The 23,715-nt window shown below is 45.2% G+C and overlaps 1 protein-coding gene across 1 annotated transcript in view; it reads left to right on the forward strand.

Moving 5' to 3' along the window:
• Positions 1-23,715, forward strand: part of LOC119970485 (solute carrier organic anion transporter family member 4C1-like) — a 265,140-nt gene that overhangs the window by 66,225 nt on the left and 175,200 nt on the right. Inside the window, exons 3-4 of the mRNA XM_038805185.1 lie at positions 2,580-2,780; positions 7,897-7,993. Of these exons, the coding sequence (XP_038661113.1) occupies positions 2,580-2,780; positions 7,897-7,993 (298 nt within the window). The remainder of the gene's footprint in view (positions 1-2,579; positions 2,781-7,896; positions 7,994-23,715) is intronic.

Below are 23,715 nucleotides of genomic sequence, written 5' to 3' on the forward strand. Positions count from 1 at the left end.
CGATCCACCAAGTGGGCGGCTCACAATGCCCTCTCTTTGTCCCTGGAGGAGAAGAAGGCCCATAATAAACTGGAAAGGGCTTAATGGGAGGAGAGGTGGGGGGCAGTTCCACATATTTGAGCCCTCATCCACTGAGGAACGGGCCCTGGAAATCGCGTGGTTGCCCGAGGAGGGAATAGTCACCAACAGCAAGATTTACCTGTGCCAGAGAGGCGAGGATCCTGCCCCTTCACCCAGATGACCTGTCTCAAGTGAGTAGTTCATATCAGTCAAAATTATCTTTCTTTCTCACTGACCACATGTCCATTGTCTCACAGGATCACCATCTGATGGGGCCGGGCCACCCGGAGTCATTTCCACCCTGTCACTAAGAGAACACCTTGGAGGGGAGCTCTGAGGGGAACACCGGCTACAAGTCACTGCTATCACCTGCACCTTCTACCAGCACAGCGACACACACTTCAGTGGGTGACATTAGTGGACAGGCTTCTGGGCACAATCTGGTGAGCACCACACAGTTGTTGAGGCAGAGGCAGGAATATCCAAGAAAGACATCAGTCGGAGCTCTGCTGGATCTCAGGACTTAGTTAGGTCCCAGCCAGAACTTCTGGACAAAGTTCTCCCAGGGCTGATGCAAATGAAAGGACACTACGGGCATTGTCAGAGAGGAGGAAGCACTGAAGGCCAACCCTGGGCCTGCCACCAAGGAGATGATGGCAGTCGCTTGTTCTTCCGAATACCCCCCTCCTGACATTGGCGCATCTCAAGGGCAGCGGGTAGAACAGGATGGCATGACAATGCCTGTGACACCAGTAAGTCGGCTGGGGTCACCCCGGTTCCAGGCCTTCAGAGGATTTCCGCCAGGGACATCAAAGGCCAGGGGTGCTGAAGACAGAAGGCTATCTCCAGCTCTGATTTGCATCCTGGGGGCCCTAGACGTAGCAGTAGACCACGGAAGATCCGAAAGAGTGAGGAACGCCAAGTGAGCACTGGTGAGGTCACTAACTGCGAATGGAAATCAGTCACAGTAAAATGTTCAGTATTAAAAGATGTCACACCTCATGCACGTGAAGCCTCGGGTTAAATTAGTCTTTACAGCGAGCCTGCCTGCAGCAGCAGCACCCCCCCCCCCCCCCCCCCCCCCAACACCCCCACCCCGGGGCACAGTGGTCCAAGGACTAAAGCCCTGCTGCAGACTCCATAACGAGGATGGGTGTGAGCATGTTGTCGGCGGAAAGACAGGAGTCAGATTTTAGCAGAAGCTGAGGGCCATCAGAGCTTTCCCCACAGTGAGTGAGTTAGCATCATTCTGCCAGAATGGTGACCCCCTGACAGTGCTAACACAGGCCCATCACCCTGGAGGAAGGGAAATTGAGGGGAGTGAGGGAAATGTGGGGACGGATGACTTAGAGAGAGGGAGGCATTAGGGAAGAGGGAAGGAAATGAGGGTGGTGGGGTTGAGCTGACAGACATAGCCTCGTCCTCGGAGAATCTGGAGATGATGAGGGCCCCTCACATATCCTCCTCACATATCCTCCTCATATATCGAACCACTGCTGCTGCCTGTCCTCCATTCTCCAGCTCCTCCTTGGGCTCGTCCTCCGGCCCCTCCTGGACCCCCTCCTCCTCAGACGAGGTTGCATGTCCCTCCAACTCCTACTGCTCCTACTCCTACTCCTCCAGCATATCGCCCCGCTGCTATGTCAGGTTGTGGAGGGCATTGCAGACCACCACAAAGCGGGAGACCCTCGGTGGGGGGTAATGGGGTACTACACAGTACCTCCAGGGTGGTCAAGGCACAGAACCGTATTTTCAGCAGGCTGATGCATTGCTTACCACGGCACGAGTCGGTATGTGGACATCATTATAACTGATTTCCCCCAGGGCAGCATGGTGGTGCAGTGGTTAGCAGTGCTGCCTACACCGCTGAGGACCTTGATTCGATCCCACTATTCACCTGCTGTGCCCGATCTCCGCCGGGCGCAATGTGTTCCCTGAATCGTGTTCCTAGTCTCAGTAAACATGAACTACCATTAATTGTGTGAAAATTCATCTGATTCACTGATACGCTTTAAGAAGGGGAATCTACCTCAACCACCCTTACCTGGTCTCCAGACTCCGTATTATGGGTGACTCAACAAGGACAAGGGCAAATTGCTAACAAGGGACAACTAGAAATAGCTGGTCTTGTCAGCAACATCCATATCCCCATTAAATATTTTTTTAATATCCAGGCCCATGTTTTCACCTTGTCAAATCATCTTTAATCTGAGAGAAAACTATTCAATTAAACCAGCACTTAAGGGCCTGTTCTGTGCTGTACTGTTCTATGTTCTATGTTATCTTATGTTCTTACATTCCTGATGACTACTGTAAGATTTATGCTGAGTTGCTCTTTTTCATGGTGTTGATCCAAAGGATCTTCATCTGTATGGTTAAACATTATGAATTACTCAGTACTCTTTGTATTGGGATTGACAAACCCTAAAATAACAGAATCAGTATTAAAAAGGTATAAAACTTCTCCTGAGAGTTAACTTTCAAAGTTATGATAATTATGTCATTTATTTTTCTTTCAGATACCTGTTCTTCCTATAATGCCAGCAATAATGCCAGCATGCCAATCTGTAACCCCTCCAGTACACCTAATTCGACCATTTTTCTATGCGTGTTTCTTCTGGGGCAGCTGCTACACGGGGTGGGAGGAACCCCTTTGTACACATTGGGAACAGCTCACATTGATGATTCTGTCTCCATTGAGAAAAGTTCCCTTTATATAGGTATGCTTACATGATGCCTTGTTATTTTATCTGGAATTGTATCACACTTATTGTCTATGATAACTAGATTTTAGGAAAATTGTAGTACTTTGATCAGAATTTTATGATATTAATAGATCACACTAGTTGATGGGGTGGATGCCTTATTCTGGGCAGCAAGCTGTAATTATCACAAGTGAGTTATGTAACCATGCATTTGTGGTCTAATCTGATTAAAAGAATGGTTTGTCAGGAACGTTTTTTTTAAGAACTTTCCTTTTGAAATTGTTGTCCTCACTCCTGTGTGCAAATATTAGGATCCCAAACCAGATGCCAACAGTGGCTTGGATGCTGGACAGAAACCCAATATTTTATTTTAATTTTATAAGACTGTGAGGAACGAATATCTCACTCCAGAAGTGATTGCACGATGAAATATGGATATGGTAAATTGAAATAAACTTTATTACACAGTATTAAAATATATTTAACATCACACAAGAAATAGCTACAACTACTCCTTAAACAATGCCAATCAACACAGTGACAGAGTAACCCTTAACTGCTATCTTTATTCCCACTTAAACAACAGAACCATCAAAAAGAATGAGAAAGGGAGATACAGATCAGGGAAAAAGATAAAGAGAGAGAGTTTTGAACTTCAGAAAATGGCCCATGAAACATGACAGCCCGGTTATTAAAATGGCAGACATAAAGGGAAATGTACAGTTGGAGGATTGTGATGAGGATAGTGAGAAAGAGCGCCATAGTCAAAGGCTTGGTGGGGATCTATTTAAATATGTCCACGCAGTGCCAAGATTTGATGAGAAGGAGGGTAGAAGCCTTTTTCATTTCATTTGAGAAGGAGGCTAAATAAATTAAATGGCTGCAGGACATGTGAGTATTTCTGATTCAAACAAAGCTGGTAGGTAGAGCTAGTGAAGTGTTTGCATCACTACCGGAGGAGGTATCTGGGACGTATGAGGAGGTGAAAAAATCCATCTTAGGTGCATATGAACTAGTGCCTGAAGCCTACAGACAAAGGTTTTAGAAATTTAAGGAAAGAATTTGGTCAAACATACATGGGGTTTGAAACGCTCAAACAGAGTAATTTTGATAGGTGGATAAGGGCTTTGAAATAGACCAAACGTATGAAGCTCTCAGAGAGATTATTACTTTTGGAGGAGTTTTAAAAATTCAAATCCTGATGCAGTGAGAATTCATGTGGAAGAGCAGAGGGTTAAAACTGCGAGGTTAGCAGCGCAGAAATGGCAGATGATTATGAATTTGTTCATAAATCAAAGCTTAGTTTCCAACATCAGTTTCAGCCTGTGAGGGATAGAAACTGGGGGACATGAGAAATACTCAAGTGGTAGAGGTAAAGGAGATTGTTGGGAGATAATAGGAGAGTGTACCTCAGATTAAAAGGCAATCCAGGAGGGTGGAAGAGACATGAAAAGTTTAAAATGTTTTCACTGTAATAAACTAGGCCATGTAAAGTCACAGTGTTGGTGGTGGAAGAAAAACACTGGGAAGGCTGATATGGTAAAACAGGATAAGACAGTGGGGTTTGTTAAAGTGGTAAAGGAAAGCCCAAGTGAAGCAAAGGAGGTGCAAAAGATTGTACAGCCTGATCAAGAGGTGATCGATAAGAAGGTGCCAAATCTCTTTAAAGAATTTACTTGTGTGGGTAAAGTTTACTTATATGTATCAGGATGAGCAGGGTAAAGCAGTCTCAATTTTAAGAGATACGGGAGCTAGTCAATCTTTAATGGTAAGAGATGAGGAGTTATGTAGTTTGGGAGGAATATTGATAGACAAGGTGGTTAATATGTGGAATTCAGGTAAGAAGAGTCGTGTTCCATTATATGAGGTAAGGTTGGAAAGTCCAGTGAAGAGTGGTGAAGTGGCAGTAGGAATAATAGAGAAACTATCTTGTCCAGGAATACAGTTTATTTGTGTAATGAGATAGCCGGATCGCGGGTGCGAGTGATGCCTACTGTGGTTGATAAGCCAGTGGAAAATCAGACGACCTGAAGTGTTGAAGGAGGAATATCCTGGAATTTTTCCGGATTGTGTCGTAATGAGGTCGCAAAGCCACAGGTTAAGACAAGAGGAGAAATCAAAGAACGAGGATAAAGTTGAAGTGAAATTATCAGAAACAATTTTTGATCAGATGGTTGAAAAAGAACAAGAACAGGTGGAGGATGAGGCGGATATTTTTAGTTCAGGAAAATTGGCGGAGTTACAACAGAAAGATGTAGAAATGTATCAGAAAGCATACACGGACGAGGAATCTGAGTGGATAACACCAAAGTGTTATTACCGTAAAAGTGATATCTGGATGAAAGTGGGCAGATGTTCATCAAGTAATATTGCTGTTAGGGTATAGAAAAGAGGTGTTGCGAGTTGCACATGATGGGGTACCAGTGGGAGTCATTTGGAAGTAAGGAAAACTCAAGCTAAGTGACAAAAACATTTTTATTGGCCTGGACTACATTAAGATGTAGTTAAATTTTGTTGATCATGTCACACATGTCAAGTGATAGGGAAACCTTAAGCAGTGATAAAACCAGCGCCCTTAATACCCATTCCAGCATTGAGGAACTTTTTACAAGGTTCTTAATGATTGTGTAGGACCGTTTCCTAAAACGAAAAGTGGGAATCAATATCTTTTAACGATAATGGATGTGTCTACTAGGTTTCCAGAGGCCATTCCAGTATGTAATACTACAACTAAAAGATTGTAGAGGAGTTACTTAAATTCTTTACTAGATTGAACTACCCACAGAAATACAATCGGATCAAGGATCATATTTTACCTCAAAGTTATTCAAAGATGTCATGGATAGTTTAGGAATAAAACAATTTAAATCAACTGCGTACCATCCAGAATCACAGGGAGCGTTAGAAAGGTGGCATCAGACATTAAAGACAATGTTGAGGGGCTTATTGTTCAAGATTATCCAGAGGATTTGGATAAAGGAATTCCACTTCGTACTGTTTGTAATTAGGGATGCACCTAATGAGTCAACCAAATTCAGTTCTTTTGAACTAAATTTTTGGTCATGAGGTAAGAGGACCACTTAAATGATAAGGAAAAATTGGTGAGTGAGAAAATCAGAACTTACATTATTAGATTACGTGTCAAATTTTAGGGAACGATTGAAAGAGCAGGGGAATTGGTCTGGACAACATTTAAAAGTTGCACAAAATGTGATGAAACGGGTAAGCGGACAAGAAATCCAAAGTTCGTAGTGTTGCCTGTGGAGATAAAGTTTTAGTATTGTTTCCCGTGGTAGGTGAACCTTTAAAAGCAAGATTTTGTCAACCTTATCAGATTGAAAGGAAAATTAAGGTGAGATGAATTATGTGATTAAGAACGCCAGATAGAAGAAAAATTCACCGAATGTGTCATGTGAATATGCTTAAACGGTACTTTGAAAGGGAAGGAGAGAAAATGGAGGAGGTTTTAATGATTGTAACTCAAAGTGATGAACCAAGTCCAGATGACTGTGAATTTGACATACCTCAAATTAAATTGGAAAACGAGGAGTTCTTAAAAATTGGGATAACGTATTGAGTTACCTTCCAGAGGAAAAAGAGACTGACCTGAAAGAGTATTGATATCACACGGGCAAGTTTGTGGAGATAAGTTGGGAAGCATTAACGTGGCTACACATGATGTAGATGTGGGAATGCTGCTCCATTCAAACAACATCCAAATAGACTTAACCCTTTAAAATTGGCACAGGTTAACAAAGAGATTGAGAGTATGCTTAAAAATGGCATAATTGAAGTGGGTTGCAGCCACTGGAGCTCACCCATAGTGATGTACCAAAACCGGACGGTGCCCAACGGTTGTATGTGATCTATAGAAAGGTTAATGCAGTTACAAGAACGGGCTCTTATCCTATCCCACGTTTGGAGGATTGCATTGAGAAAGTGGGACAATCAGCTTGTATTTCCAAATTGCATTTACTCAAAGGTTACTGGCAGGTACCTTTATCCGACAGGGCGAAGGAGATTTCAGCTTTTGTGACTCCAGAAGGTATGTACCAATTCAAAGTTATGCTACTTGGCATGAAAAACGCCCCAGCTACATTTCAACGGCTAACTAACAACGTTGTTTCAGGATTACCCAATTGTGCGCTATATATCGACGATTTGGTCATTTTTAGCCAAACATGGACAGAACATTTGAAGCATTTGATGGAGTTATTCGATTGATTTCAGGAGGCGGGTTTGGTGATAAACCTAGCCAAAGTGAATTTTTAAAAGACCAAATCACTTTCCTTGGCCATACAATCGGACAGGGCCGAATGGTCCCACGGTATGGGAAGATAAAGTGTTGGGGAGTTTTCCGATACCCTCGACACAACGGGAAATAATGCGATTTCTGGATATGAGTGGATTTTACCGGAAATTTGTACAGAATTTTACAAGTGTGGACGCTCCACTGACGAACTTGCTGAAGAAGCATAACAAATTCCAGTGGACAGCGGAGTGTCAACAGGTATTTGACGGCCTGAAGGCTGTGTTCACCACTGCTCCTGTGCTAGCTATCCCAAATACACAAAACCATTCAAAGTGGCTGTTGATGCTTCTTGTCAGGTTGCCTCTAGCTAGCAGTATTCTGTTAAAATGCAGCTCGGGAACTGAATGATAAGGACAAATGTTTGGTATTTTGCCTCTTTGGGCACCCAATCTCTGCAGCATTATCCCTTACAGGGTTGTATTCCAAGGGCATGGTTATATACTATATATATATGTACAACCATAATTTCACCGATTAACTTTGGAGAAAGAAACTCAGGAGCATCCTACCTACAATTTCCTGTTAGAAGCAGATGGTGTACAAGTTATATGGCACCTTTAACATAGCTAAATGCAAGATTCTTCACATGAGCGTCATCGAACATGGAGCCACGTAGGGTGGATGAGGTAGCCTCCAAGGAGTGCCTTAAAGGAGTAGAGAAACGTAATAAACATATAGTCCTCAGAAGGGAATTCTGTCCTGAGCAGCTGAAGGCACTGCTACAACAAATGGAACAATTGAATCAACTATGATAGGATATATTTAACTTATTGTATCTACAAACCTAATTAAAGAAACACTTTGTGTGATAATCTACAGGTATTGGAAATGGAATGTCAGTTCTGGGCCCTGCGTTTGGATATGTCATTGGTGGTCAGTTGCTGGACATTTATATCGATATCGATGCAGTTTCCAAGTAAGTGTTTTTAATTTTTTTGAATTTTTCTGTTCTTTGCCAATTACTGATATTCAGCAAGATGGCTGATTGATGCTTATCCAGTCTCTGTATCAGTACTGTTGTTACATTCATAGAAACTTTTTTGAAATAAATAAATGACATTTATTGATCTCTTGTGGTACAACTCAAAGAATAAAAGTCTCTCTATCACACTGTGCACAATAATTAACTCTGATTCGTTCATGCTCTTGAATCCTTTGTCGCCTTATCATCCACTTCATTATGCCCACTTTTCTGCTTTCCCTGAGCTACAATTTCCAACCATTTCAGCATGACAAGATAGAAAATCACTCCTTTCGTTTCTGCCTCTCTCATGTACATATTTCTCTTATCGCTGCTTCTCTCTCCCTCTATTTCACTCTTCCTCTCTCCTTATTCTGTTATTTTTATTTCTCAGTTATTTTTCATTCCCTATATCGCTCCCAGTTGTTCTGTGCCTCAAGCTTTTATTCCGTTGTTGATATACTCAGTGATGTACCATCAATTGTACGCGAGGCGAGTGATTTACCAAGTCTGGCTTAATTGACTAGAACACAGCTCTGCGATCGTCTACAATGGAAAGGGGCGATCGTCAGTCGTCTGACCATTTATACCTCGTTAATAGAGGCGTGGTTAACTCAGCCTCTCGCCCAATCGGTCGAGAGGCACATGACCGGACCAGGGCCAATGGTAAGCCGACGTTCTGGCCCAATGGCAGACGAGTATGCAGATCATATCACCACACTCAGTTTATAACCTTTGCCTTCTTAGAAACTCACTCATGGCTGTTACCTAGCCTGGATGAAAACAGCATTCAAACTCAGTGCTGGTAGCGAGCAGAAGGCAAACATATTGTGAATTATATAATTAACATCATTCATTTGTTATACTGACAGCTCATTCCAGCCTTTCTTATGCAATATGTATGTTGTGTATTTTGAATAAAGATATATAATGAGTACTGAAGAGTTTGTTTGGTTTTATTATTAGCTGATTCAACAGAATTCATCATTTTCATTTTTACATATGATTTGATGCACAAGGGGAATGATACATAAGTTTCAAAATGTATTGCTGGCATCTTGTATTAATTGTATCTCAATTGTATTTCATTGTGTGAAAGTAGTCAGGATTCAGTTGTATTCAGATAAATAGTGTCATCACCCCCTGGGCGATGTGCACAGTCAGTTCCAACCCCACAGACTCCCGACTCCCAACATAAGTGAAATAACCAATAATTTGTGTTTTCCTGAGATTTTTAACCCTCGACTGCTCCAATGAGTTACTGACACCAGATTCAGAAGTAGAATATTGCTAAATTGTTTATTAACAAAAAGAGGAAAAGATGAATATATAAAAAATAATAGGACAATGGTCTCCAGTCTACCTAATCCCAAAGCCCATCCCACCCTCCACCCAGACAGACTCAAGACAGATGCAAAGTACATCTGGTACTTGCAAAAGGTTTAGCTCACTGGGCTAAATCGCTGGCGTTTAAAGCAGACCAAGCAGGCCAGCAGCACGGTTCGATTCCCGTACCAGCCTCCCCGGACAGGCGCCGGAATGTGGCGACTAGGGGCTTTTCACAGTAACTTAATTGAAGCCTACTCGTGACAATAAGCGATTTTCATTTTTTTTCATTTTCAAGTAAGGATTGATGGGAATAAAATAAATGGGGATTAAATGGTAGGTTTGAGATGATTCTTCGTTGCTGTAGATTTGCTCAAGCACTTTCAGATTGGCGCAGTTCTGTCTTTTCACCACTGGATGGAACTAGGTACAGGGCTGTTCAAGTCAGTGCAATTCCTATCACCGGTCACCAGATAGCACTGTACACAGAATGTTCAGACCAGTGCATTTCTGCTCTTCTGTCACCAGATGGAGCTTTCGCCTCCCTGTGAGATTAATACAGCTTTGACCCTGGAACTAGCAGTCTTTCAGTTGCCTGATTTCTGTATAAGGCCCTGGAGATTTAATCACGAATGCTGTCACCTTAAGCCTCACTTTTGAGCGCTTCCCAGCCCTTCTGACACAGAGTTAAAAGGTTACAGACCTGGTGAGTGGCTGTTATTGCCTGTGTGGTGAATGTGATTCAACACCGGATTATAATCTGTATATACTGTGTACTATATTTTAAATGCAGTGGCACTATCTGTCCTCCAGGGGGAGTAGCTTCTGGGAATGCTCGAGTGTACGGGGCTTCTCCCTTGGCTCTGCCCAGGACTTCCTCCCTGGAAGCTGCTGGATAAAGATCAGTGCCACATGGTCAGCCGGCCAGTTCACCGAAAGTTCAATGGCTAGTAGGCTGGCTCTGTTGTGTGTATATTAAAACCGCTATTCTAATCCTACAAGCACGTGTCCGTAGAATTGTTGGTTCCAACAATTTAATATACTCAGGAAACAGTCGAAGAAATCATGGAAGCAGCCCTCAAGCCGGGACGCCCAGAACACGACCCCAGAGGGTGTCAGAGGCTAAGGAAATTTTTTCCCACTGGCTGAGATGTTTTAAAGCCTACCTGGCAGAAGCCAGCACCGCCGGAACAATGGAGGAACAAAAACTCAGCCTACTGCACGTGAGGATAAGCCACAGAATCTCCACACAGCTAAATCCGGCCGGTTCTTACACCGCAGCGCTGGCAATATTGGACAAAATGTACGTTAGGCCCATAACGAGGTTTATGCACGCCACGTGTTTATGACCCGCCGTCAGCGGCCTACAGAAACGCTAGCCGAGTTTGTAAGGGAATTGAACAATCTTTCCAATGACCTGTAATTATCAAGCCGTTACATAAGAACATAAGAACATAAGAACTAGGAGCAGGAGTAGGCCATCTGGCCTCTCGAGGCCTGCTCCGCCATTCAATTAGATCATGGCTGATCTTTTGTGGACTCAGCTCCACTTTCCGGCCCCGAAACACCATAACCCTTAATCCCTTTATTCTTCAAAAAACTATCTATCTTTACCTTAAAACATGTAATGAAGGAGCCTCAAATGCTTCACTGGGCAAGGAATTCCATAGATTCACAACCCTTTGGGTGAAGAAGTTCCTCCTAACTCAGTCCTAAATCTACTTCCCTTATTTTGAGGCTATGCCCCCTAGTTCTGCTGGTCACCCGCCAGTGGAAACAACCTGCCCGCATCTATCCTATCTATTCCCTTCATAATTTTAATGTTTCTATAAGATCCCCCCTCATCCTTCTAAATTCCAACGAGTACAGTCCAGTCTACTCAACCTCTCCTCATAATCCAACCCCTTCAGCTCTGGGATTAACCTAGTGAATCTCCTCTGCACACCCTCCAGTGCCAGTACGTCCTTTCTCAAGTAAGGAGACCAAACTGAACACAATACTCCAGGTGTGGCCGCACTAACACCTTATACAATTGCAACATAACCTCCCTAGTCTTAAACTCCATCCCTCTAGCAATGAAGGACAAATTCCATTTGCCTTCTTAATCACCGTTGCACTTGTAAACCAACCTTCTGTGACTCATGCACTAGCACACCCAAGTCTCTCTGAACAGCGGCATGCTTTAATATTTTATCGTTTAAATAATAATCCCGTTTGCTGTTATTCCTACCAAAATGGATAACCTCACATTTGTCAACATTGTATTCCATCTGCCAGACCCGAGCCCATTCACTTAACCTATCCAAATCCCTCTGCAGACTTCCAGTATCCTCTGCACTTTTCGCTTTACCACTCATCTTAGTGTCATCTGCAAACTTGGACACATTGCCCTTGGTCCCCAACTCCAAATCATCAATGTAAATTGTGAACAATTGTGGGCCCAACACGGATCCCTGAGGGACACCACTAGCTACTGATTGCCAACCAGAGAAACACCCATTTATCCCAACTCTTTGCTTTCTATTAATTAACCAATCCTCTATCCATGCTACTACTTTACCCTTAATGCCATGCATCTTTATCTTATGCAGCAACCTTTTGTGTGGCACCTTGTCAAAGGCTTTCTGGAAATCCAGATATACCACATCCATCGGCTCCCCGTTATCTACTGCACTGGTAATGTCCTCAAAAAATTCCACTAAATTAGTTAGGCATGACCTGCCTTAACGAACCCATGCTGCGTCTGCCAATGGGACAATTTCTATCCAGATGCCTCGCATTTTTTTTCCTTGATGATAGATTCCAGCATCTTCCCTATTACCGAAGTTAAGCTCACTGGCCTATAATTTCCTGCTTTCTGCCTACCTCCTTTTTTAAACAGTGGCGTCACGTTTGCTAATTTCCAATCCAGCGGAACCACCCCAGAGTCTAGTGAATTTCGGTAAATTATCACTAGGGCATCTGCAATTTCCCTAGCCATCTCTTTTAGCACTCTGGGATGCATTCCATCAGGGCCAGGAGACTTGTCTACCTTTAGCCCCATTAGCTTGCCCATCACTCCTCCTTAGTGATAACAATCCTCTCAAGGTCCTCACCTGTCATAGCCTCATTTCTATCAGTCGCTGGCATGTTATTTGTGTCTTCGCTGTGAAGACCGACCCAAAAAACCTTGTTCAGTTCCTCAGCCATTTCCTCATTTCCCATTATTAAAACTCCCTTCTCATCCTCTAAAGGACCAATATTTACCTTAGCCACTCTTTTTTGTCTTATATATTTGTAAAAACTTTTACTGTCTGTTTTTATATTCTGAGCAAGTTTACTCTCATACTCTATCTTACTCTTCTTTATAGCTTTTTTAGTAGCTTTCGTTGCCCCCTAAAGATTTCCCAGTCCTCTAATCTCCCAGCAATCTTTGCCACTTTATATGCTTTTTCCTTCAATTTGATACTCTCCCTTATTTCCTTAGATATCCACGGTCGATTTTCCCTCTTTCTTCCGTCCTTCCTTTTTGTTGGTATAAACCTTTGCTGAGCACTGTGAAAAATCGCTTGGAAGGTTCTCCACTGTTCCTCAACTGTTCCACCATAAAGTCTAGCTCCCAGTCTACCTTAGCTAGTTCTTCTCTCATCCCCTTGTAATCTCCTTTGTTTAAACACAAAACACTAGTATTTGATTTTACTTTCTCACCCTCCATCTGTATTTTAAATTCCACCATATTGTGATCGCTCCTTCCGAGAGGATCCCTAACTATGAGATCATGAATCAATCCTGTCTCATTACACAGGACAAGATCTAGGACCGCTTGTTCCCTCGTAGGTTCCATTACATACTGTTCTAGGAAACTATCGCGGATACATTCTATAAACTCCTCCTCACGGTTGCCTTGACCGACCTGGTTAAACCAATCGACATGTAGATTAAAATCCCCCATGATACTGCTGTACCATTTCTACATGCATCAGTTATTTCTTTGTTTATTGCCTGCCCCACCATCTCGTTACTATTTGGTGGCCGATAGACTACTCCTATCAGTGACTTTTTCGCCTTATTATTCCTGATTTCCACCCAAATGGATTCAACCATAGCACCGATGTCATCCCTTACTATGCCCGGATGTCATCCTTAATAACAGAGCAACACCACCTCCCTTACATCCACTCTGTCCTTTCCGAATAGTTTGATACCCTCGGATATTTAACTCCCAGTCGTGACCATCCTTTAACCATGTTTCAGTAATGGCCACTAAATCATAGTCATTTACGATGATTGTGCCACCAACTCATTTACTTTATTCCGAATACTACGAGCATTCAGGTAAAGTACACTTATGTTGGTTTTTTTTACCTCTGTTTTGAATCTTAACATCTCCAGTTTAGTCCTTTTGTTATTACTGGGCCTATTCACTGTGCTCCCCTCAGTCACTGTACCTTGTACTGTCGCCCTTATGGATTCTGACTATGTCTTCTCTGCCTTGCACTTTTCCCCTTACTTCCTTTTGTTTCTGTCCCTGTTTTACTACCTTCCAACTTCCAGCATTGGTTACCATCCCCCTGCCATATTACCGCGGCTGAACATAGGAGCTTTGCTGTGCGGACGTTTTCGTGGCGGGCCTTAGGTCTAACTATGTGCGCCAAAAGACTGCTAGAAAAGGGGCCCTGGACCTTAGACACTACTGTGGAGGCTGCTACCACTATGGAAGTTTCCTTCCGCAGCCTCACCTCGTTTCCCTGCGTACCCCGTGACCTCATCGTGGACCCCCGACCAAACAGTCCCCCCAAGCCTGTGCCGCATGGCTCCCCAGCTACTGCGCTGCCAAAGCCAGTTACTCTGCTGCCCCAGCCTGCCATTTCTGTGGCCAAGCCAGCGCCCGCGGCAGCACTGCCTGGCCCGTAACGCGACCTGCAGCAGCTGCTGGGCGAAAAGGACACTATGCCAGAGTGTGTCTGGCGAAGAAAGCCCCAGCCTTTAACCCTCCCATGGCTCAAAGCACTCGTTCCCTGAATTCACAGGCCTGCAGGCCCCGAAATGCTGCAGCCTGTATGCCGACTCCGCCCCCACCCAACATGTGCGACTCATAGAACATAGAACAGTACAGCACAGAACAGGCCCTTCGGCCCTCGATGTTGTGCCGAACAATGATCACCCCACTTAAACCCACGTAACCCGTATACCCGTAACCCCAACAATCCCCCCATTACCTTACACTATGGGCAATTTAGCATGGCCAATCCACCTAACCCGCACATCTTTGGACTGTGGGAGGAAACCGGGCAGCCATCTTGGCAATCCTCCTCCATGCGGCCGGCCATGTGCGACTCATGGGGGCGGCCATCTTGGGATCCATCCCTTCAAACTCTGAAACTCACCTCGACGACTACGAACTCAGAGGGCCGTCATCACGGGGGCCCACTCCAGCACAGCTGATCGAGCCGCCGACTACACCGCAACTCAGTGCAGTCACCCGGATCAATCTCGCCCCAAACACCTACGAAGTTCGATGGCGGATGGTCCAGATCAACGGGTCAGCATGCCGTGCCTCTTTGACTCCGGGCAGCACTGAGAGCTTTGTACATCCAGAGCTGGTAAGACGCTGTTCGCTTTCTATTTTTTCAGGTGAGCCAAAACTATTCGGCATCGCTTCGGGCTCCCACTCAGTCCAAATCCAAGGACGCCCGTTCTACGCTCACAATTCGAGGCTGCTAGTTATTCTTAAATTTAAACTTTATGTCCTGCCCGACCTCTGCGCGCCACTCTTATTAGGCCTGGATTTCCAGTGCAAACCTCAAGAGCCTCGGTGGGCCCCTGCCCCCACCTCATATCTGCAGCCTAACCACGCTGCGCATCTCCCCACTTCCGCTCTTCGCCAATCTCACTCCAGATTTCAAGCCAGTAGCTACTCGCAGCAGGCGACACAGCCTACAGGATAGGGTCTTTATCCGATCGGAGGTCCGACGGCTGCTCAGTGAGGGGATCATAGAGGCCAGTAATAGTCCCTGGAGAGCTCAGGTGGTGGTCGTCAAGACCGGGGAAAAATTTTGCATGGTCGTCGACTATAGCCAGACCATAATCGCTTTAACGCTCCTAGACGCGTATCCCCCTCCCCAGAATTGCAGACATGGTTAATCAGATCGCCCAATATCGGCTATTTTCCACGTGGATCTGAAGTCTGCATACCACCCGCTCCCATCCGCACGGAGGACCCGCCACTACAACGGCATTCGAGGGCCGAATGGCCGCCTCTTCCATTTCCTCCGGGTCCCTTTCGGCGTCAATAACGGGGTTTCGGTGTTCAAACGAGCATGGACCGAATGGTAGACCAGTACGGGCTCCGGGCCATGTTTCCTTATCTGGACAATGTTACCATCTGCGGCTATGACCAGCAGGACCACGACGCCAACCTCCACTGTTTTCTCCAAACGGCACAAAAATTAAATCTCACTTATAACAAGGAGAAATGCGTTTTCCGCACAAACAACTGGCCATCCTTGACTACATCGTGGAGAACGGAGTCCTGGGCCCAGACCCGGACCGCATGCGCACCCTCTTAGAACTCCCCTCCCTCATTGCCCCAAGGCCCTCAAACGGTGCTTGGGGTTCTTCTCATACTACGCCCAGTGGGTCCCTCAATATGCGGGACAAAGCCCGCCCACTCTTTAAGACTACACGATTTCCCCTGTCAGCTGAGGCGCGCCAGGTTTTCAGCTGCATCAAGGAGGACATCGCCAAAGCAGCCATGCGGGCGGTGGATGAATCCCACTCCCTTTCAGGTTGAGAGCGACGCCTCAGGGGTAGCTCTAGCTCTCGAGTTGTACGGGGCTTCTCCCTTGGCTCTGCCCAGGACTCCTCCCCCAGAAGCTGCTGTATAAAGATCAGTGCCACATGGTCAGCCGGCCAGTTCACCGAAAGTTCAATGGCTAATAGGCTGGCTCTGTTGTGAGTATATTAAAACCGCTATTCTAATCCTACAAGCACGTGTCCGTAGAATTGTTGGTTCCAACAGCCTGGGCGAAGGAGAGAAAGAGTAAGAGCAGCTGAGACAGAGAGTGCCTTCCAACTGTGACCTGGCTGAAACTTTCTCAGAACTGAACAAAAGATGGAACTCTGCAGAAGACCCATTTTCTTTCCTGAAAGTTCTGATTGGCTGCATCAATCTCAGGCAACAATAGATCCCTGCATACACCAATTGGCTGCTTGTCAAGTCTATCAAATCACTATCACAGGTGGTCCATCAGGACGGGGTGTTCCAGCTCTGCATAAAATCTGTAATTTAACAGCAATCCCAAATGGTGCAATAGCTAACCGGAAGACTGCAGGTCCAAGCAGGCAGCAGGACGAGGATAAAAAGAGGAATACAGGAGAGACAAAAGGTTTTACAACAATGCCTGAACAATAGGTAATGTCTGAAAGGCAGCATCGTAGCACAGTGGATATCACTGTTGTTTCACAGCTCCAGGGTCCCAGGTTCGATTCCTAGCTTGGGTCACTGTCTGTGTGGCGTTTGCACATTCTCTGTGTGGCTGTGTGGGTTTCCTCCCGGTGATCTGGTTTCCTCCCACAAATCCCGAAAGACGTGCTGTTAGGTAATTTGGATATTCTGAATTCTCCCTCTGTGTACCCGAACAGGCGGCGGAATGTGGCGACTAGGGGCTTATCACAATAACTTCATTGCAGTATCAGAGTTAGCCGACTTGTGACAATAAAGATTATTAAATTAAAGTTATGGTATTTGAATTTGGAAGGTGCTTGTTTGTGGATGTTTGTAATAGATATCTCTGTAAATAATTGCTTACCAAGGTGTTTAAAGATTGGCTCAAGTTCTGTCCTTCAGCACCTGGCTTTTGTGAATATAACATGATGGCAGTGGATGGTTTCGTAAAGAAAAGGTTCGATAACTAAGAAAGCTTTTCAGACAGAATACTAAAATCAAAGAGCCATTGTGGAAAATAGCAGAAAACAAGTGTAAATTGTGGAAGTATGATTTTCCTCCTCAAAGCCTGACCAGGAAAGAATGGATATGTGGACATGGGTTCCCTCCCAACCAAAGTAAAAAAGATACGTCCTCAGTGTTGTCACTTCCTACAAGATGCCCGAAACCCCTTGCAACTCCCTCCGATGTCCGACTTCCCCTGATCCTGATGTCCAACTGTCCAAGTCCACTTATCATAGACCACTTGCCTTCTCACTGGCCTATTATTTTCAATAGGACCTTTAAACCTTTAGCGAGTGCCGTAAAAGGGGGCAAGTTCTCCTTTACTCTGTTTCATTTGGACTCCTATGTTGGATCCAGGGATTTGCTGTACTGCCTGAATCTCATTTGGCCCGAGTCAGGGAAGGTCAGGCAAGACTGGCACTTAAGAAATTTAATGCAGGTAAGTGTGTACAGAGTGTTGATCTAACACGGAGGAAGTTATGTGCCCATTGGGTGAAAGCCAGGGTGTTCAATTTGAACAAAGGAAATTATGATGGTCTGGGGAGCAAATTGGTTAGGTGATTGGGAAATACATTAACAGGTACGTTAATTAACAGGGCAATGGATAGTCTTTAAAAATTATTACATAGGTTTACATGCTACTATTAATACTTCAAGGTACAAAAAACAAAAAGAAATAATAATAGCAAAATAGTTTGGAAACTTGAAATTTGACCAGCCTGCTTTGTTCTGGATTGTGACAATTCTTATATGTGTTGGAGCTGCACTCATGCAGCAGCGGAGAGTATTCCACCACACTTCTCATTGTGCCTTGTAGATGGTGGACAGGCTGTGGGGTCTCTGGAGGTGAGTTACTCACTGCAGGATTCCAAGCCTCTGATCTGCTATTGCAGCTACACTCTTTAATGGTGGTCCAGCTCAATAGCCTGATAATGGCAACCCCCAGAATGCAGATAGTGGGGGTTTTAATGATGTATTTCTGTTGAATGTTAAGGGGATTTTATGGTGGCCACGAAGAGAAGGGGGATCATCAATAGATTTCCCCATGGAGTTCATGGAATATGAACTTCCCTATTGAGTGAGCAGGAGCTCGCCCAATAGGAAAAGTGCAGCGGGGATTTACAACCCATTGCGTCAACCGGCTGGTATTCTGTAAGGTCCTCCGGCTTGGACTTGTACATTGTTAGCCGTGCCCGCCGCCTTTTCATTCTGTAAGTAAAAGGATATGGTTTTGGAGGACTGACCTTGTCGAAATTAATTACATTGGCGATGAGGGGTAAACAGGCATTTTCTCTCAGCAACTTTAATTGTTGCGAATAAACGGCTTCTCTCTGGTAAAAGAAAAAAAAAATTGCCTCTCTTCGGTAAACCTGCACACTGTGGTATAAGCGGAGAAGACTGGGCTCAATACACAGAGCACATGCATTGCTTCTTCTCGGCTAAGATTATTGTGGGAGCTGAAAACAGAAAGTCATTTTACTGATAGCATGTGGGGCCCCACAATCCGAGTGATAAAACGCTGACCAATCCAGTTGCCCTGACTCAAAGACTTTGAACGAGTTAGTAGCTTGGTAAAAAACCGCTATGATTGAAAACCCTCTGTAATAATCCAGAGGTACCACTTTAACACAGCAGGGAGAACACTGGAGGAACCTGTCACCAGATCTTTGGACAGATTATGAAATTTGAAGAACATTGTGATTTGGACCGACCTTGAACGAAATGTTGCGGGACAAGTAACAACTTGACAACCAAAAAGAATTGTCAGAATTCAACCTGGATTTGGAAAAAAGCCATTGAAATAGCTCTGTCACTGAAAATGCAGAAAAAGGGGCTCAGGAGCTACAAGAGGTGTCAGACAGGAATGTCCTAACCGTTAGGGGGCAGGGCCTCGTGTAACAGTGACCATTCCTCAACTGAGGGGTGCCTTGTGTAATAAGGGGCGGATTCTGTGTTCCTGAGGCTAGTGTTGACGCCGTTGGAAAACGCCGTTGGGAAACATGGCCTCAAGATGGCCTCACGGTAGCATGGGGTTAGCATCAATGCTTCACAGCTCCAGGGTCCCAGGTTCGATTCCCGCTGGGTCACTGTCTGTGGTGGAGTCTGCACGTCCTCCCCGTCCAAAGATGTGCGGGTTAGGTGGATTGGCCATGCTAAATTGCCCGTAGTGTAAGGTTAATGGGGGGATTGTGGGTTACGGGTATGTGGGGTTTAAGTAGGGGGATCATTGCTCGGCACAAACATCGAGGGCCGAAGGGCCTGTTTCTGTGCTGTACTGTTCTATATCAGCAATTCTGGCCCCTACGGGGGCCAGCACGGCACTGGAGCAACCCACGCCGCTCCAGTTGCTGATCCCAGCGTCAACTGGTCGCCGCGGGGGTCCCCGCATGCGCAGTAGCCACCGGCGCCAATGCGCTCATGAGCAGTGGTTCCCTTCTCAGTGCCGGACCAGACGCCAACTGGCGTAGGGCTAAAGGGGCTGGCGCGGAAGAAGGAGGCCCCCAGCCGATCGGTGGGGTCCCGATCACGGGCCAGACCACAACGGAGGCAGCGGCCTCCGACCGGTCAGAGCGCCGACCACGCCGGAGCCAATTCTCTCGCATCCTGCCATCGGGTTGGCGTGGCACGATTCGCGCCGGTTGTGGTGATTCTGCCCCGCCTCTGGTTGAGAGAATCTTGCCCAGGATGTCAGCTCGTCAATTACAATATTAGAGCTCAATTCGCCTCACCCGGCAGTCAAGGAAATGCAATGACAGCCCCAAGAATACTATGGGAACATAATCCAGATGGTTACAAATGCCAGACGATGGACTATTGCAAGCCAAAGGGCACAGTCAAGACAAAGTGTAGGAATAGAGAAATGCATGCTATTTAGGGAAGAAGCTGTGGCCAATGCTGACCCGCACCATGCATACATACTCACTACCAGAAACAGGGACAATGCAACTAAACCGCATCAATATGACAAAGGATACCCCAATAATCGTGGAACTGCTGGTAAAAGGCCCTCCATTGAAAATGGAGGTGGACACAGGAGATGTGTCCTCCGTTACCGCGGAGCAGACATCTGGTCACCTTCACACTAGTATTCAACTCTGAGCTCAGAAGACATGGAGGCCAGATGAGCCACTTACACGGGGGGACCAGTATGAATAAAGGACTCTAGTGAGTGCAGCACGGTAGCATAGTGGTTAGCACAGTTGCTTCACAGCTCCAGGGTCCCAAGTTCGATTCCCGACTTGGGTCACTGTCTGTGTGGAGTCTGAATGTTCTCCCCGTGTCTGCGTGGGTTCCCTCCGGGTGCTCCGGTTTCTTCCCACAGTCCAAAGATGTGCCGGGTAGGTGGATTGGCCATTCTAAATTGCCCTTTGTGTCCAAAACGGCTAGGTGGGGTTACTGGGTTACGGGGCTAGGGTGGAGGCGTGGGGCTTAAGTAGGGTGCACTTTCCAAGGGCCTGTGAAGACTCGATGGGCCTGAATGGCCTCCTTCTGCACTGTAATTCTATGATTTGCAGGCAGCAATCATCCCGAATGTGTGGGAGCAAGAACCAAGCTTAATGGGGGGAGATTGAATTCAATGTATCAGGCTGAACAGGTTGGGCATGGAGGACAGTATGGAGTCATCAGCAAATACTCTGAAGTTTTCGAGGAGGATTTGGGAAGAAGACTGGCCATGATGAAATCATTACAGGGGAGATGCTCTGATTCTCTCTTGCTGGAGGTGGCATTGCCTGGCACCTGTGTGCCGCGAATGTTACTTGTCACTTATCATCCCAAGCCTAAATAAGAACATAAGAACGAGGAGCAGGAGTAGGGCATCCAGCCCCTCGAGCCTGCCCGCATTTAACGAGATCATGGCTGATGTTTTGTGGACTCAGCTCCACTTACCTGCTCGCTCACCGAACCTTTTATTCCTTTACTGTTCAAAAATCTATCCACCTGTTATAACCTGCCTGATTACTATCGGCTGGGGACTATTGAATCGTATTAAAGTTTAATAACATTGTCAAAATACAGAAAACTGTACAACAAGCTCACCGAACACATGGAACCCAGAATGCACTTACCATCCCCCCCCCACCCGACCTACATAAGCAGAAAGGCACACCAGCCCAATCCACCAGAATAGGCCACTTCAACATGGAGCACGGCAGAGGGAGGAAAGAACAGTGCACCCCTCTCGAGGGGCATAATTCAGCCTGGAATAATCGCGGCACATCATTACCAAACCATTTAGAGGTTAGCAAAGGAAAAGGAATAGCGCCATGTTTGCAAATGCCTGGAGCAGTCTCTCACAAATGGAACTGAGAGCCTCCACAGCCTACGTGTGCTCTCTCTACAATTCATTGTGAGTATGAGCTCCCCCCAATTAGGAGGACAGAGAAATCATTCGCAGAGTTACCTGCATAAATAGAGCTGGGTCTGTGTGGAACCAGCTAGAAAGGAGATAGCAGTGGTGGAGTACTGCTGCTGTTGTATGTATGTAATTGTAAATAAAGTAATTTCTTTTGACTCGACAAATTCGTGCTGGATTCTTCATGGCCCTCACAACATTACCTTTTGCCTTAAAAACATTTAACGAGGTAGCCTCAACTGCTTCACTGGCAGGGAATTCCACAGATTCACAACCCTTGAGCGAAGAAGTTCCTCCTCAACTAAATCTGCTCCCCATTAGTTTGAGCTATGCCACCTAGTGCTAGTTTCACTCGCCAGTGGAATAACCTCCTGTTTTATCCTATCTATTCCCTTCATAATTTTATATGTTTCTATAAGATCCCCCTCATTCTTCTAAATTCCAATGAGTATCGGGCCAGTCTACTTAGTCTTTCCTTATAAACTAATCCTCTCAACTCTGGAATCAACCTAGTGAATCTCCTCCACGCACCCTCCAGTGCCAGTGCATCCTTTCTCAAGTAGGGAGACCAAAACTGTACACAATACTCCAGGTGTGGCCTCACCAGCACCCTATACAGCTGCAACTACCTTTCCTGCTTTAAATTTAATCCCTCCAGCAATGAAGGATAAAATTCCATTTGACTTCTTAATTACTTGCTGCACCTACAAACCAACGTTTTGCAATTCATGCACAAGGACACCCAATTTTTACCATTTAAATATTAGTTCATTTTGCTGTTATTCCTGCCAAAATGGGTGACCTCACATTTATCAACATTGAACTCCATCTGCTAGACCCTTTCCCACTCGCTTAAACTAGCTATACCCTCTGCAGACTTTCAGTGGTCCTCTGCACTCTTTCCTCGACCACTCATCTTAGTGTAATCTGCAAACTTTGACACATTACACTTGATCCCCAACTCCAGATCATCTACATAAATTGTGAACAATTGTGGACCCAACACTGATCCCTGAGGCACACCACTAGCCACTGATCGCCAACCAGAAAAAACACCCATTTATCCCCACTCTTTGCCTTCTGTCAGTTAACCAATCCTCTATCCATGCCAATACATTACCCATAACACCATGTGCCTAAACATTGTCCAGACCTTGTTGCATATGTACAAGGATTGCTTCAGTATCTAAGGAGTCACGAATGATGCTTAACATTGTTCAATCATCAGCAAACATCCCCACTTCCTACCTTAGATGGAGGAAAGGTTATTGATCAAACAGCTGAAGATGGTTGGGCCGAGGATGCTACCCTAAGGAACTCCTGCAGTGATGTCCTGAGACTGAGATAACTGAATTCCAACACCTTAACCACCTTCTTTTGATGTGGAGATGCTGGCTTTGGACTGGGGTGAGCACAGTAAGAAGTCTTACAACACCAGGTTAGAGTCCAACATGTTTGTTTCAAACACTAGCCTTCGGAGCGCAGCTCCTTCCTCTTCATTCACCTGAGGAAGGAGCAGTGCTCCGAAAGCTAGTGTTTGAAACAAACATGTTGGACTTTAACCTGGTGTTGTAAGACTTCTTACTATGCTCACCTTCTTTTGTGCTGGGTATTATTCCAACGAGTGGAGGGATTCCCCCTGATATCTATTGACTCCATTTTTGATGGGGCTCATTGGTGCCACACTTGGTCAAATGCTGCCAGATGTCAAGTATATTCACTCTCATCTCTCCTCTTAAGTTCTGTACTTTTGTCAATGTTTGGACCAAGACGTAAGGAGGTCAGAAGCTAAGTGGCCCTGACGGAACCTAAACTGAATATCAATAAGCAAGTATTGCTGAGTAAATGTCACTTGATAGCATTTGAAATTGTCAGTTTTACTTTAAGGTTCTGAAATAGTTGTTAGTTGATTTTCCATTGAAGGCAGGAGGCTACTTACTTGTACTTCTATTTGGGAATCTCCAACAAATTAAAAAATTGAACTCTTGATTTTCACTTCTACCTTTTTAATCATATCTTCAACAGCTCGATACCATTAAAATACTCCTCTCTGAAACTGCAACATGA

Source organism: Scyliorhinus canicula, chromosome 8, assembly GCF_902713615.1.
Source record: "Scyliorhinus canicula chromosome 8, sScyCan1.1, whole genome shotgun sequence".
NCBI classification, from domain to species: Eukaryota; Metazoa; Chordata; class Chondrichthyes; order Carcharhiniformes; family Scyliorhinidae; genus Scyliorhinus; species Scyliorhinus canicula.